This window comes from Papio anubis, chromosome 1, assembly GCF_008728515.1.
Source record: "Papio anubis isolate 15944 chromosome 1, Panubis1.0, whole genome shotgun sequence".
Lineage (NCBI taxonomy): Eukaryota > Metazoa > Chordata > Mammalia > Primates > Cercopithecidae > Papio > Papio anubis.
Window position 1 is genome coordinate 31,694,036 of NC_044976.1, and position 16,105 is coordinate 31,710,140.

Sequence of the window (16,105 nt, forward strand, 5' to 3'; positions counted from 1 at the left end):
GGAGGGCTACACCAACCCTGCTGATTCCCTGTGGCCGGGAGAGAAATACCAGGCAGTGTGACCCAGATGGAATGCCTTTATGAATACTGGGGGCCAGGCATGGTGGCTCACACCTGTAATCCCAGCACTCTGGGAGGCCAAGGCAGGTGGATCACCTGAGGTTAGGAGCTCAAGACCAGCCTGGCAAACATGGTGAAACTCTGTCTCTACTGCAGATACAACAATTAGCCAGGCATGGTGGCATGTGCCTGTAATCCCAGCTACTCTGGTGGCTGAGGCAGGAGAATTGCTTGAACCGGGAGGCGGAGGTTGCAGTGGGCTGAGATTGCACCACTGCATTCTAGCCTGGGCGACGGAGTGAGACTGTGTCTCGAAACAAACAAACAAACAAACAAACAAACAAACAAACAAACAAAAAAACCCAAAAAACAAAAGACTGGGAATGTTGGTTTAAATCAGGTTATTGAGATGACAAGGGGGGCAGTTGGAGCCGAGGCACAGTGCAAAAGTGAAGGGTAGTGGGAATCAGAAAACTGAAGGTAGTTTGGATGAATTTTCCACCTAAAATGATGACTGCTAATAAATGCATAGTACATTTAAGAAAGGATAGGCTCCTAGCTCTTGCCAGTTCTTTCTTCTTCTTCCTCACCACTCCTCTCATGACTGTCTTGCCTGGATGACCCTCCTTGATTTGGCCTTTCTCTGCTATGGAGTTTCTATTGCCTAAGCCCACCTGTCCTTAAACTGTGGTCCTCAGATCCTGAGCTCCTCAGTCCAGGCCAAACTCCAGCCCTGAAGGGAGCAGCTTCTTTGTCCCCAGCTTCTAGGTCTGAGCTGATGTGGCCTCCACTATAAATAAAAAAAATTTTATTGTGGTAAAATATATGTAACACAAAATTGATCATCTTAACCATTGTTAAGTGGCATTAAGTACATTAACTATATTCACATAATTTTGCAATCTCCCGAACTTTTCTTTTTCCTTTTTCACAATACAAAAATTTAATGAAAATTGATTAGTGAGTGTGTATAATCCACAGGGGGCTAAATGTTACCTGGAACTGCAGAAGAAACTTAGAATAGATGCTGGAGTAAATGTTATGTATTGTCATCATCTGATTCATCTTCCTTCAAAGATTCCTTGGCATGTTTCTCTACTTCTTCCCTTATACCTTTTGGAATAATTTCATGTCTTCCTTTAGTTAATTCACCAACCCTGCTGAGTTCTAATTTAAAAGATTTATTCTTAACTTCATCATGTACTATGTAAATATTTTTGCAACTTCTTAACAATAACATGGCACTTTTACAGGAAGCTTTTCTATTTTCTATCTTTGCAGTATGCCTGTCTTTGCCAAGGGCACAATCCCAATAACCGTATGAAATATCTTGCAGAATTGTGCCCTGCCATTCACTCTGTAAGAGCCTACTGTAAAACTATAGCCAAAATCACTGCAGAATGTATATGCATGGCAACTGTGTCTACAAGATGTTTTTGTGGAATGTTATAGCCAAAGTTAGATCTAAAGTTGGAAGCTGCTTCTCTTGTTACCAAAGAAGAAGCATCTGTCAACAAACCTGCTACCACCATTCCAACATGCCAATCAATATTAAAAAGTCTTTTGTTGGAGCCTTCTTCATAAAGTTTAGGAAGACTCCCTTTTCTACCCCAAAGACACCACCATCTTTACCTCTGAGTCCAGTGGCTGTACTACTATTTTCCACAGCCTTCATAGCATATTCAACTAAAATCTCTTCCATCAGGAGATCATGTAGAGGCTGACAAGTCATACCTGGTGTCAATTGAGCTCTTTGTTCTAAAACAAGAAGAACGCGTAGGGCTTCCAGGCCTCCAGATACTTTTCATCTTATAAAACTGAAACTTTATACTAATTAAACAGTAATTCCTCATCCCTTCCTCCTGCTAGTCCCTGGCAACCACCATTCTACTTTCTGTAGGAATTTCATGACTCGAGGTAGCTTGTATCAATAGAATCACACAGTATCTGTTTTGTGTGTGTGTGTGTGTGTGACTGGCTTATTTCACTTAGCATAATATCCTCATCCATGTTGCAGTATGGGTCAGAGTTTTCTTCTTTTTTAAGGCTGAATAATATTTCATTGTACATATGTACCACATTTTGTTCATTCATCTGTTGATGGACATTTGGGTTCCTTCTACTTTTTGGCATTTGTGAATAAATGCTGCTAATAACATATCTTTTTGTGACCCTGCTTTTAACTCTTTTGGCTATATACTCAGAAGTGGAACTGCTAGACAATATAGTAATTCTATTTTTGGTGTTTTGAGAAATCACCATACTGTTTTCCATAGTGGCTGCACCATTTTACATTCCCACCAGTGGGGCACAAGGGTTCCAGTTTCTCCACATCCTCACCAGCACTTATTATTATTGTTCAATAGTAGCCATTCTAATGGGTATGCGGTGACATCTCATTGTGGCTTTGATTATTTCCCTAATGATTAGTAATGTTGAGCATTTTTTCATATGCTTGTTGGCCATTTGTATATTTTCTTTGGAGAAATGACTGTTCAAATCTTTCATAAGAGTTCTTTATAGATGCTCAATATTAACCCCTTATCAGATATGTGATGTGCAAATATTTTCTCCCATTCTATAGTTTGCCTTTTCACTCTGTTGATTGTATCTTTTGATATACGGAAGTTGTGAATTTTGATGTGATCCAATTTATCTGTTTTTTCTTTTGTTGCCTATACTTTTGATGTCATATGCAGGAGATCACTGCCAAATCTAATGTCATGAAGCTTTCCACCTACGTTTTCTTGTAAGCATTTTATAATTCTAGGTCTTATGTTTAGGTCTTTGATCCATTTTGAGTTAACTTTTGTATGTGGGGTATGTACTATCAGTTTTGCTCAGAGTTTCCAACATGTAGCAGTGGTCACACAATGCAGTTAAGAAACGGACTCCTATATTTCTACCTTGGATTGTAGGCTAAAATATGTCTTTCGTCCCCTTTCCCAACAAACACTTGCCCCTAGTCATGAAAGAGGCCATAAAAATGTAAGAAAACCAATGCAAAAATTTATATTTTATTTGAATTCAAAAAATTTAAAATTGCTTTCAAATTCAGGAAAGTACCATAATGCAGGACCCCAGGGGGAAGCCTCATATACAGAGACAGATAAATTAAATGTATATACTGCAGACAAGCCAAGAAGGTGTGTAGATTACATATTTACAGCACTGGATGTTTTCTGAAAACCATATTTATACATTTTATTACATTTACAAAAAAGGCTTCCACTACCGTTTACCTACAATAATGAAAAAAAATTTACACCTTTTTTTTTTTCTTTTTTGGTACTGTACAAACTTTGTATAATAAAAATATATCTCTGTACAAAAGATTTTTTTGTTTTTGTTTTACTTTTTTTTTTCCTCATGGGATGGTGACGGGTATATGGCGTAGATGGTGGGTGAAGGGCCTCACCTGCCCTGTTCCTTTCCAAGCCTCTGGAGGTGGAGAGAAATGCCAGGGGTGTGGAGGGTGATGCCCAGCAGAGTGCTGGGTGCCCCACCAGCAGGTGCTTCTCGAGCATCTCATGGAACTTTACAAGGAGACGCAGGGGAGGGATGGAGGGGCGGGAAGAGGCGTCCGCTGGGTGGTCTGAGAGGGGCATAAGAAGGGGGAAGGGAGTAGTCAAAGGAGAGGAGCGTCGGGGGGAAGGGAGTGTAAGAAATCAGGAGGGGAGCTTCCTGCACTTGTTTCCAGCCAAGGAAAGAGATGAGAGTGTGAGTGTGTCTGGATTGGCCGTCTCCCTCCAAGCCCAGGGTGCCGTGTCCCAGAGGTGGTGCGGCCAGGGATAGGCTCCTGCCTCTGTCAGCCTCCATTGTGGCTGCTGGAAACGGACGCCTCTCACTTTACTCTTAACGTCAGTCAGATCTTCTAATTGTTCCAACCTAGAATTTGCTTAAGAACCAGGTGTCGCTGTCCCTCCGCTCCTGCACATTTCTATTTGTTATTTCAATATGTGATATGACCCTCTGAGGCCAGCATGTCACACATGTACAGAGGCTTAAGCTTGTGGGGGCCTTCCTGAGGACAGAGAAAGTGGCTCTAAATGCTATACTTTGATTCCTAAACTCTTGAACTTCCCAACAATGCTTATGGAATTCATGAATGACCCAAGCATAATATAGCTGTCAAAATAAATCAAATCCACTTGCAAGGAGCTGGAGAGTGTGACTTTCAGCCACTCCGTTGTTTTGATTCAGGACCTGCCAGGACTTTTACTGGCTATGGTCAGCGGCTGCTGGGAGCCAAGGAGCCAGCACCAACCGCAGGCCTGGGGAGCTGAGTCCTTGCCCTGAGGCTGCCTACGCGGAGACAGCAGAACCCAGATAGGACACACAGGTGTCTTGTCTGGCTTTCCAGACCTGGCCACAGTGCTACCGCAGAGATTCATCGGCTCCTCCCTTCTTAGCTGCCCCTTCTAGACCGGGGTTTCTGGCAGCTGGTGTAGTGGACTTTGGGGCGGACTGATCTGGGTTTGCATTCTGACTCCACACTTCCTAACTCTGTGGCCCACATGTCTTTACCTTTCCAGGCTTCTGTTTTCTCATCTGTCAAAGGGAAATAATAAATCCTACGTTTTGGTGTTATTGTGCAGACTAGAAATACTATAGGTAAAGTGTCAGGCACAGAGAATAAATGCAGTACATGATAGCCATTGTTTTTTGGGTACCAGGGCAGGCTTGCTCCCCTGTTCTCTCAAGAACCCTGCTGCTGCCCCCAGACCTGGCATCCTCTCTGGGCCGCAGACTTGTCTTCTCTTCTCTTTCTCAGTTGACAGCCAGACTTGACCTTGGGCTCCCAGCCAGACTCTTGCCCTATCCTCCCCGGTTCTCCCTTCTTTCCCAGTGCTTCCCAGGACCCAAACGACTTTTTAATCCACTGGGTTTAGAACTCAATAAAATTGTGTTTGAAAAAAATAAACTGATTTTCAATCTATTTCCAAAGACTTTTTTCCTGCCCTTGGGGTAATCCTTGCTGCCACTGTGCAGTTGGGGCCGTCCATCAGCAGACAGCTGGTTTCTGCACGCTGACCACACCATGGGATGTGTCCTACTCTTACAGTCACTGAGTCATCGTGTCCTCACACATGGGTTGGGCGGGGGGCATATTGGTTTGAAAGCTGACCGTACCTCCCCGTCTTCATCTCTTCTCTGTGTGCGGGGAACAGGGCATGAAGCATCCTTCATGAGCACTTCTATTTTTGAAGCCTTTATGGTCTCTTCCGGAGGACGTGAATGGAGGAGCGGGGTGTGTGTGTGTATGTAGTCAGGCCCATACACACACACACACACACATCCACAAGTTGCTTTGCTATTTTAAATCCATAAACTTTCTTCCTCCATCTGCAACCCCTCTTCCTTTTCTGCCTTTTCAGGACACGGCAGGAGTCCTCTCCAGGGTGACGGGCATAGATGGCGGCAGGGCGAGGGTCCGAGTCCCAGCAGTAGCAGACACAGGCAGAGAGACGAACGAAGATGGGCACTGGGCACTGTGCTCAGGGGAGCCTACTTCCTGCCCCCTGGGGAACTGGGAACAAACAGATCACACCTGGGTTTGCAAAGGAAAAAGAGGCAGTGGGAGGGAAGGGGCCGGGAGCAGAGGAAGAAAAGCAAAGCAGCAAAGCAAAGAAGGAACAAGCGGGAAAGAGATGAATCACCTCGCTCTTCACTTTGATTTTCATCTTCCCAGGTTGGGGATGGGGGTAGGTAGGGAATGCGTGCAGCACAATATGAATTTTTCTGTCTTTTTCCCTTGCAGGGCCAACTTCGCCATTAGACCTGGAGGCCTGGTGCTTGGGGGCCACCATACTTTTAGGAGCCCAGGAAAACATTCTAATTTTAGTTCCTTTCAAAATCAGATGAAAAAAAATGACTAGGATAATAATGGATCGGTAATAAAGAATCCAGGCTGGATTATATTCATTTTTGTAGTGACACAGTTGTGAAATCTCATTTTTAATACTTGTTTTTAATGGAGGAAGGGCCGGCACACATCATCACACAGCCCTGTTCCTCTGCCCTGTTACTCGCTGGCTGCACAGGCCTCGTTGCTTCCCTAGGAGGGTGTTTATTTTAATTTCTGCTTTTCTCCTTGGCATTATTTTAAAAAAGTTACCATCTAGTCACTCATTTGAAATATGTGGGTGTCTGTTCAGGGTGGCTCTTGCTTTCTTTGTGCTCCAGCTGTGGGCAGAAGTGGTCAGAGGGGCTGTGCTGGAGACCGCTGGGCTGGGCAGTGGGTTTGGAGCCTACTGGCAAGGGGCCAATGCTGAGGGCTGCCCAGACGTGGAGCCGACCCGGAGGTGACAGCATGGCGCACACCAGCACCTGGAACCCAGCAGAGCCCAAGTGTGGAGCAAAAGTGCGTGTGCGGAGGTCAGGGGGCATTCTTGTTTCTTTCCTACACTGTTCAATAATTCATGCAGTGAATCAGATTCGTCACTGATCATCTCCAAGCCCCGATTTACATCGTCAGAGGGGATTTTTCTTTTTCTCTTTTGCCTTCTGTTGATAAGAGTTCTGAGTAGGAAAAAGTAAAGATTGGGCACACAGATGAAACTTGAGGAGTAATTTTGGCAGGCTAAAACAATCCCACTGGAATAAGGGGGAACCCTTATCTAAATGTTTGTTTTGGAGAGACGTAAAAAGATGGGGAAGAGCTCTTTCCATAAATTGTTTGTATTCAGGAGCTGCATCTGCTGCATCCCTGACTCGCTCACCATCTGGGACTCAGGCTGAGGCTGTGAAATCCTCCTGGAGTTGTGAGGTGGAAAGGGAGTAAAGCACGTCAGGGGCTGGGCAGTGATAATGACCTTCGCTGCTCTTGTAACCCCCTCGGCAGGAACCGTCCCTAACATCCCCGTTGGTGGCCTTCTCAGGCCCCCTCATACAAGCCTGTTTCCTCACTGCCCTGCCATTTGTGTGTGGCTGGGAATATCCACCACGTGAGCTGCCGTGCACAGGAGTGTGGAGAAGGAGCACGGCACTAGCCCTGGGTTTGGCTGGTGGCCCACTTGGTGGATTTTCCACTGCCCTCACTGGAAATCCCTACCTGGCTGGCTCTGTGACTCTTCTCCCCAGAGCCCTTTAGCCCAGGACCTGAGAGAGGGCATCTGCCTATCCCCAGAAAGCAGGATGTGTGGGAGGACAGTTCTCAGAGGGGAGAAGCTTGGACATCGTGTTGGGGCAACTTCTGAAGGGTCCCAGGTCCCAGAGGTGAGGGTGTCATCGAAGGAGGACACAGTGAGGAAGAGGCAGTGCCTTTTAGATTCATCAGTTCCTTCCCAGTGGACCTGTCAGATGCATGCCTGCGTGCGTGTGTGCGTATGTGCGTGTGTGTGTGCATGACCGTGTACACATGCAGGTCTGTCTGCCCCTCTGTCCATATCTTGGGGGGCTCCTCCCCTCTGTTGTGCTCAATGTGATGGGGAATTTTGTAAGTCAACCTGCCTAGGCTCTGGTGCTCAGTTGACGGGTCAAACACCAATCTGGATATTGCTGTGAAGGTATCTTTTTAGATATGATTAACATTGAAATCAGTAGACTTTGAGTCTCCACAATGTGTGTGGGCCTCATTCAATCAGCTGAAGGCCTTAAGAAAAAGACTGAGGTGCTCCGAGGAGGAAGGAATTCCCTCTCTGACTGCCTTCGGACTCAAGATGACAGCATCAACTCCTGCTGGGATTTCTAGCCTGCTGGCCTGCCCTGTAGATTTCCACCTTGCCAGCCAGTTCCTTAGATGAGTGTCTCTCTTATCTCTATATAACATATACATATAACTCTATGGAGATGCATATCTATAGATGGATAGGTATGGATATACATTGATACAGAGATGTATAGGTATATGTATTGCATTTATAGTGTATGAAAGTATATATATACACAATATACCTATATACACACATATATGTGCATCTCTGTATAGCTCTACAGATCTCCAGGGCTTGACTTCGACCCAGAGGATGTATATATCCAGTTGGTTCTGTTTCTCTGGAGAGAAACAGACTAATCCACGTCGATGTTCTGCCAAGTCCAGGGGCAGGGAGCACAGTTTCTGCAGCCAGCCAGCCTGGGATGGGATTTTGAACCCACCCCTTCTGAGCTGTGTGATCTTGCTCAAGTTAATTTCTCTGCAGCTCAGGTTTCTCATCTGTAATGGGGCTCCCAGTAGCCTCTACCTCACAGGGGGTGCAGGGATTCAATATGTTAGATCCACAAAGGGCCTGGTTCAGTGCCTGATACACAATGATGCTCAGTGCACAGCTCTCCTCTCACTGGGTGTGTCTGTGTGGCGTGTGCGACTCCGTTGGGTGGAGCCCCTGGCATGCACAGGTCCCTGTCTGTGCCTGTCATGACCTGTCTTCCTCCCACACCCTTGCTCACCGGCTGCTGGAGGCGGGGCTCTCGGTGGCGGTGGTGGCAGCCAGGCCGGGTGGCTATACCGCTGTACATACTGTGCTGACTGTGAACTCCGCCTCGCTGGCCATGATGTCTGTGGGCTGGATGTTGCGGTCGTACATTGGGTTCTCAAACGTCGCCCGAACATTGGTATTCTCATGGCCAGCGTAGCCATTGAAGGGAACTTTGGGTCTTCTCCTGGCAATAAAAGAGGAAGTGACCAGAGCATGAAAAGAGTGACACAGAGAGGCTTAGGGGTCTGATGCGGTGCGGGGGTGGGGGGGTGGGCGCTGCAGGGAGAGAGGGAGGGCCCGCCTGATGCCCATCCCGCCTCCTTCCTGTGTGGTACCTGTGCTTGTAGAGATAGAGCACGAAGCCCGCAATGATGAGGGCGATGAAAGGCACCAGGATCGCGGCTGCCACCGAGCTGCTGTTGGAAGCAAAGTGGCGACCGATGGACTCGGGGTCTGACTCCAGCAGCCTGAGGTCTGTAAAGTCCCAAAGCAAAAAAATCAAGTCACAGAGACACAGTTTGAGGCTCTGTCGGCTGCCCTCCCTGACTACACACTCTTGGGGAGCAGGGCTGCCACTCAGGGTGCTCCTCACTCCTGCTCAGCACGGGAGGCAGGTGTGCCCAGGGCTGCCCGCCTGCCTCCACGTGTGCGCTCAGTCCTTGGGGGCAGGGTCCTGCATGCATCTACCTTGTGCCACTCAGATGGCACCCAGAGGACCACCCGCAGAGGAGCCTGAAACCATCGCTCAACGGAAACTCGTAATTACAAGGGTTTCTTTTGGCTGTAGCAGCCTTTTATCAGATGAAACCTTACAGGGACACCAAAATATAAGATAGATGAAGGCAAAACTGTTCTGGTTGAAGCTGAGGCACCTCCTTCTGGAAGGCATCTTCCTTCCTCGCCCTCCCCCTGCAGACTGGGAAGGCTCAGAATAACACAAGTAGACACTGTGGCCCCCGTTAGGCACCCTGCTAACTGAGGGGCTGGAGCTCTGAGGGGACAGGATGTCTGCTGTGGAGCCAGGACAAAAACTGTGATTTTCTAAGGCATTTGCAGAATGCCTGGTCATCTTGGAGTAGGTGAAGGGTGCTGTGTGGAAGACAGTGGTCTCAGTCCATGCAGCTCACAAGGGCAGAGCTGGGGCAATTCCGGCGGAGGAGCAGTGTGGGTGGGAGAGGCGGGGGCAGACCGTGGCTCAGTCCAGAGAAGCTTTCCGGAGCTCGGAGCCAGAGGACGTGCAGTGGACTGCCTTGGCAGGCAGGGGCCCTGGGGACGGGAGGTGTCAGTGCCTGGGGTACAGAGAGGCTCTCACGTACCCATGGCTGCCTCCTGTTTCCCTCTCCCCTGCTTCTGAGAAACCAGACCCCTCCTGCTACCAGAGTCTGAGGCTGGGCACCTGGAGGCTCTAGGCCGGGACCAGGCTCCAAGGTGTGGATGTTTGACATGAATGACAGGAAGCATGCTAGGTAAAGAGGCCAGGGAAGGACCAGGGAGGGAAGTGGCCTTGACTCTCAGTTTTCTCATCTGTACAATGGGCACAAAACCAGCCTTCTAGGACTGGGCTAGGGCAGAAATGACATCACAGTAAAGGCACCCCGGGAGCCCTAAGACACTCCACAATGTCACTGTTCATTGAGGCAGGGGTGACCCCTGAGGACTGGCTGGGGGTGTGGCTGGGGGCTGTATCTAAGACCCAGTGTCCCTGGAGTTGGGGGCTCTCCCCTCCAGGTCTGAGCAGGAAACTTTGTCAAAGGTTGAGTGGGTCATGCATATGTGTTTGCTTTTAGAGAGATATTCCATAGCTTTTGTCAGAATCTCAAAAGGCGTCCCTGATCCCAAAGAGGCCAAGCACCCCCGCCTCACACTGTTCAACTTCCCCAGTCCTCTACCTGCCTGCGGCACACACGGTTTCTCTCCCACCCACCCGGGCCCACACTTCCGGGGGACAGGCACTAGTTACCCAGTCTTTGAAAGCCGAACTGCCCAAAGCCTTGGCCCTTGACGGAGCCTTGGTAGATGAAGGTGCCCCCGGAGGACTCTGACGAGACCTGTGATGGAGGGGAGCACAGAGAGCAAGTGGGAGGCTGCTGGAAGGATCTAGAACTCCTCTCTCATCGTACATGCTGCCCAGCAGGTCAGAGTCACCCACTGACCTGCTGCTCCGACACTCAGGGTTTGTTCTCTGCCCACAGCCAGGCAAGGGTGGGCATGACCGGGGAGCCCGGGGTGGGGCAGGGGCACCATCTACATGTATGAGGTAGGAGGAAGATTTTATTTTCTACTGGTCAAATCACTTAATCTGTCTGTGCCTCAGCTTCTCATATGCAAAATGAGAATAGTAACAGTACCTATGTCATAGGGTGGCTGTAAGGATGAAATGAGTTAATAAAGATGAAACACTTCAGAATGCTTAATTTATAGGCCTTAGATGCATGGTAGCTGTTATTACTGTGACGAAAAACCACCTTTTGGAGCATTAGGAACATACAGAGCCATGGTGAAAATGTCCCTTGCAGATTAAAGGTATTGGAGAGTTCGTCACAGTTCTAAGAGCTATTAATTTTTTAGGGGGCGTAGCTGGGGACCTAACTCCTGCCACTGATGCTCATGTGACACACGCAGATCCCCAAATGTGCAGTCTGGGGCCACAGCAGCTGAGGGCATGCTGTGAGGATGCCTGCGCTCCTGGCTACTTCCAACCTATACTCCGTGGCTAGAAGCAGCCTCTGTCTGCCCTCCCCAGCTGTCCCCCAAAACACGCCTCACTGGCTATCGAAAGGCTCCACGGTTGTTTGGTGTCCTAGGCAGTAGCTCCAGCTGTTCCTGGCCCTCTGGAGCCTGATCGTCATCTTCCCCTGGCCTGCACTCCTAGCTCCATGTCCCAGCTTCGACCCTCCTGGATGGTGGAGTCTATTGTTCCTGCATAGCTTTTGGGCCACGATGATTGAAGCTGGCTCATACTTGGATTACGAAGGGGACCTACAGATACCCTTGGGCCTACCAAGGAACTACCCGTATGTGCCAGTCCCTGGAGAAGCCACTTGGTTCTCCTGATGTGCTTATGAAGCAAAGTCAACGCTGCCACAGCCCTCCACCAGCTGGTCCTGTCCATGAGAATGCACTGTGACTCCCTAGCTCTCTGCTATTCTGCTCTACCACGACCTCTCACTTCATTCTATGCTTTCTCTTCTAGCTCCAGCAATCCAAGACAGAGAAATGGAGGATGTGGCAGGGGATGCTATGCTCAACTCCACTATGTGTGACATAGGAAGGTATGGCCAGAGAAGTGTCACTGGAGACCCAGCTTCCACTTCAAGAAAGCCCTAGAATAGAATGTCTTTTCCACAATGCAAGAAAGTTCTATCCCTCTGCCATGTCCTGGTCTCTCAAAGCTCTGCTAAATCACTGACAATCTGCATCCTCACGTGTGAGCAGAAGTTCAAGGTAGTCACGTGAGACTCACTGCCTTCTTCCAGCTCCCACCCACCACATCAATACCTTCAACTAGCCTGAATTCCCTCTGCCCCCGATCTTCATCCCTTGCTTTCTGTTCAAACAACAGAACTTACTCCAACTCTCTGGCTTTTAAAATCTTTTCCTTTGCCTGTTTCATTAGCAGATGAGGACCCTCTTGCTGCTCCTAGGCAGGGCCTCACAGAAAACCTCCTCCCAAGTTTCCAGATTGATCCTAGGAGTTCACACACCCTTTTGTCCTCCTCTTCCCTGTCAGTGATCTGGGAATCAGGGGAGGAGGTGAGTTTGCTGAACTCACGTGTCCATCTAAAGCCCAGTGATCATCTCTGAACTTATTCACAAAGATCTCCACCGGCCCTGTAATCTGGTACACCTGGAGTAGGAGATGAAAATCTTCTTTCTTGTAAGTTCCTGGGAAATAAAGTTCTGGGGTTACACACGAAAGATCTGGGAAAATTTCAAAACTAAAATTTGTGGGTTGGTGGGTGTAAGTTTCTGGGTAGAATTTCATGTGTAGATGTTGATATAAACATTCCCCACATACCTTTAGGTTGTAAGTGTAGTGTTGAGTGTAGGTTTGTGTAGGCTGAATGTGGTTATATGCAAGAATTATTAAGATATGCATATGTATGTTAATAATTGGATTACTGGGTTGAGGTTGTGATCCTATTGACACAGGCATGTGTGAGAATATGATTTTGTGTGTTTTAATCTGTCCACTGATGTACAGATAGTTCAATGGGTGCAACAGTTCACGAGGGCGTGGCCATGGGAGCATGTGAATGTGTCTATCATGTGTGAAATGAGCAAATGTCATCCTGCAGTTGCATAGGTGTGTGCACGTATGAATGCGTGGATAGGATTGTATGTGGGGTTGTGCATTAACATGTTAATTCACTCACACATTGATTTATCTATCCACGTATTCAACAAACACCGTTTTCTAAGGTACTTTTTCTGATGATAGGAAGATTGAAAATTGGGAAAATTTTAGAAAATGCCGAGATGCATGAAGAAAAAATAATCTCTCCTGATCTCACTAAGAAATAACCACGTTACTGTAAATAATTCCAGTTTTCTTTCTTATGAATGTAATGTTTTCCTTTAAAAAACTGGAGTCATATTTTAAATATATTATAATGAATGCATTTCCCTTAACACTGGCATAATATTTCATCTAGTAGATCTACTATCATTAAAATACCCATTTCTCTGTTTTAGGGAAATTTTCTAGTTCCAGTTTTTACATACCACAAATGGCCTTGTAATGGGAACAGCCTTTATTTAAAAATGTTTGACTCCCTCCATATCTTCTTATGACAAAAATTGTTAGAAATGTAATTAATGGGTCCAATCATTTTCAAGCATCTTGATACAAATCGCCAAATTGTTTTCCCAGAACTGTACCATTTTAGAATTTGGCCTTCATGGCTGAAACCGACCTGCACTAAGTGTTATCATTTAAAGACACTCTTGAGTTGATAGTGTAAGTGGAAAATGACATTTTGTGTTTACTTTTTTTTTGATGATTGCTGAGAAATATTTTTTCCTTTGTTTGTTGACTGACTGTACTTTGGCTCCTGGGAAGTCTCTGCCCCTATTTTTGGTTCAGTTTAGGGATATCAGTCTTTTCCCTTTGTTTGTAGGAGTTCTTTATATATTCAAGTTATTAATATTTACCATTTAAACATTTCCCTTTAGTCCATGGTGCTTTATTATGTAAAGATGAATAGACATTTCCTCTTCCCTGACTACCAGACAAGTCTGAGCCTTGCATGACAGTATGATGCAATGCCATTAGGCTCATCCTTGCTAAGGGTATGTGCCCATCCATCCTCCTGGCTTCCATAGAGAGGTCTGCTCCTTACCAGCCAAGTGCAGCTCCACGCCGCTGTGGTCAATCATGGTGGCATTGACCTTGCTGTTGGCAACTTGGAAGCCAGTCACTCTGAGCATGGCTGGCTGCTTCTTCCCCTGGTATTCATAGGCCCCTTTCCACAGGGAATTCTTGGCAAAAACATCACCAGGAACTAGAGGAATTGAGAAATAGAGGTGAGGAGGACTTTGTGTGTGCTGCCAGAATTGGAGTGACCTGATGACTGATCCCAGCCCACTCACTGGGATTGTTTCCTTTCCCCAACGTCTAACGTGGGGAGGGTGGTAGAACGCTCTGGCCTCTTCTCCTCTTGTGTCTCAGAGTGGATGGGTGGAGGGAACTGAAATAAATATCCACGCCCATGTTCACTGCAGCATCATTCGCAATGGCCAACATAGGGAAACAACCCAAGTGTCCATGAATGAATGAACAAATAAAGAAAAGGGTATATATACATACACTATGGAATACTAGACAGCTTTTAAAAAGAAGGAAATTCTTTCATTTGCGGCAACATGTACGAACTGGAGGACCTTACGTTAAGTGGAACAAGCCAGGCACACAAAGACAAATATCATATGATCTCACTTACATATGGAATCTAAAGAAGTTGAACTCATTGGAGTAGAGAGTAGAATGATGGTTATAGAGGCTGGGGCAGAGTGGAGGGTGATGGGGAGATGGTCAAAGGGTACAAAGGTTCCATTAGACTGGAGGTATAAGTTTTGGTGATCTACTGCATGTCATGGTGACTATAGTTAATAAGAATGGATTGTACATTTCAAAATTGCTGAAAGAGTAGACTTTTTTGTTGACATGGAGCTTTGCTCTTGTTGCCCAGGTTGGAGTGCAGCGGTGTGATCTCAGCTCACTGTAACCTCTGCCTCCTGGGTTCAAGCAATTCTCCTGTCTTAGCCTCCCAAGTAGCTGGGATTATAGGCATGCATCACCATGCCAGGCTAATTCTGTATTTTTAGTAGAGATGAGGTTTCAACATGTTGGTCAGGCTGGTCTCAAACTCCTGACCTGAGGTGATCTGCCCACCTCGGCCTCCCAAAGTGCTGGGATTACAGGCGTGAGCCACCACGCCCGGCCAAAAGAGTAGATTTTAAATGTTCTCATCACAAAAAAATAACTAAGTGAGATGATAGGTATGTTAATTAGCTTATTTATTCCATAATGTATATATATAGAATAATATCACATTGTACCCTATAAATATATGTTTATTATTTGTCAATTAAAATTAAATTACTTAAAAAGATATAGAGAGGGAACTAGAAAATGAGGGAGAGAAGAAGGAAGAAGAAAAGAGGAGAAAAGGAGAAGTGTTTAAAAGATGGAGAAAGGGAAGAGGGGAGAAGAGAGAGAAAACTGACATGTCAGTATAGCATGGTGAATCGGAACATGGGCAAGTGAAGTCAGACAGACCCAGAGTTTAATCTTAGCTCTGTCACTTATCAGTTGTCTGATCATGTGCAAAAGGCTTAACTTTCTCCCTGTAAAGGCTATGCCTGTATTCCTATAAATGGTGGCCATCCCGTCTACCTTATCAGGGTTATTGTAGGGGTTAAATGACTAATGTTGTAAATTGTATGTTATATGATATTGCATGTGTAAAAGCGCTTAATCGGTGATAGCTACTAAAATTGTCATTCATCCTTGTAATCATTCTCTATGGCAATTATTATGATCTCTATTTTACTGAAGCTTAAGAGGCGAAGCTCACTTGTCCAAGGACACAGCTGGTCAGTGACCAAAATGGCACTCAAATTGAGTTTCTGATGGCAAATCTAGCCTCGTTTCCTGCATAATACACATGCTAATGTGATAAATAAAAGTAGAAGGTTCATAAAAGGATGTGATAGTCTCTAAGAATCTGGCATTGGCCAGGCCACATCTGCAGTCTGTGTCCAGTTCTGGATGTGATACTTGGAAAGACCCCAGACCTATCTTAAACTGTAACCATTTCCAGGAAGCTCCCAGGCATGACCTGGGTCGATGTGTTTGTATGACCACACACTGGCCAGTCCTATGCCAGGAGGGGCTGTAGTAATTAACAGTTGCAGAGCTTCCAGTTGGAAGGCACTAGCTCTTTCTTCCAGATGAAGTTTCTGCTTCCTTCAGGCTCACTTTCTTCTGAAGTCTGCCTGGGCTGGGGAGGTGGGTAGGGAAAGCCATCCAGATCTATAGATAGTTTTCATGGCCTTCCTCTAGGCACTCAGCAACTCCCAGCAACTCGTGTTTTCTGGCTAACTCTGTGAAAAAAGTAACACCAG

General features: G+C 46.5%; 1 protein-coding gene and 1 pseudogene across 5 annotated transcripts in view; both read right to left on the bottom strand.

Annotated features, from left to right (window-relative positions):
- Positions 1-829: 829 nt before the first annotated feature.
- Positions 830-1,875, bottom strand: LOC101022012 (annotated as a pseudogene).
- A 1,173-nt stretch (positions 1,876-3,048) lies between these two features.
- The window catches only part of CSMD2 (CUB and Sushi multiple domains 2), a 649,640-nt gene continuing 636,583 nt past the window's right edge, over positions 3,049-16,105 (bottom strand). For 3 of the 5 annotated variants that reach the window (XM_021939191.2, XM_021939203.2, XM_031666820.1), the window contains 6 exons: positions 13,819-13,980; positions 12,249-12,361; positions 10,437-10,524; positions 8,812-8,950; positions 8,448-8,660; positions 3,049-5,589 (listed from right to left, as the gene is read on the bottom strand). In XM_021939191.2, coding sequence (XP_021794883.2) covers positions 8,501-8,660; positions 8,812-8,950; positions 10,437-10,524; positions 12,249-12,361; positions 13,819-13,980 — 662 coding nt within the window. In that variant the 3' untranslated portion in view covers positions 3,049-5,589; positions 8,448-8,500. Of the gene's footprint in view, positions 8,661-8,811; positions 8,951-10,436; positions 10,525-12,248; positions 12,362-13,818; positions 13,981-16,105 lie in introns of all 5 variants that reach the window. The other 2 variants (XM_031666818.1, XM_031666815.1) reach the window with 2 other exon arrangements.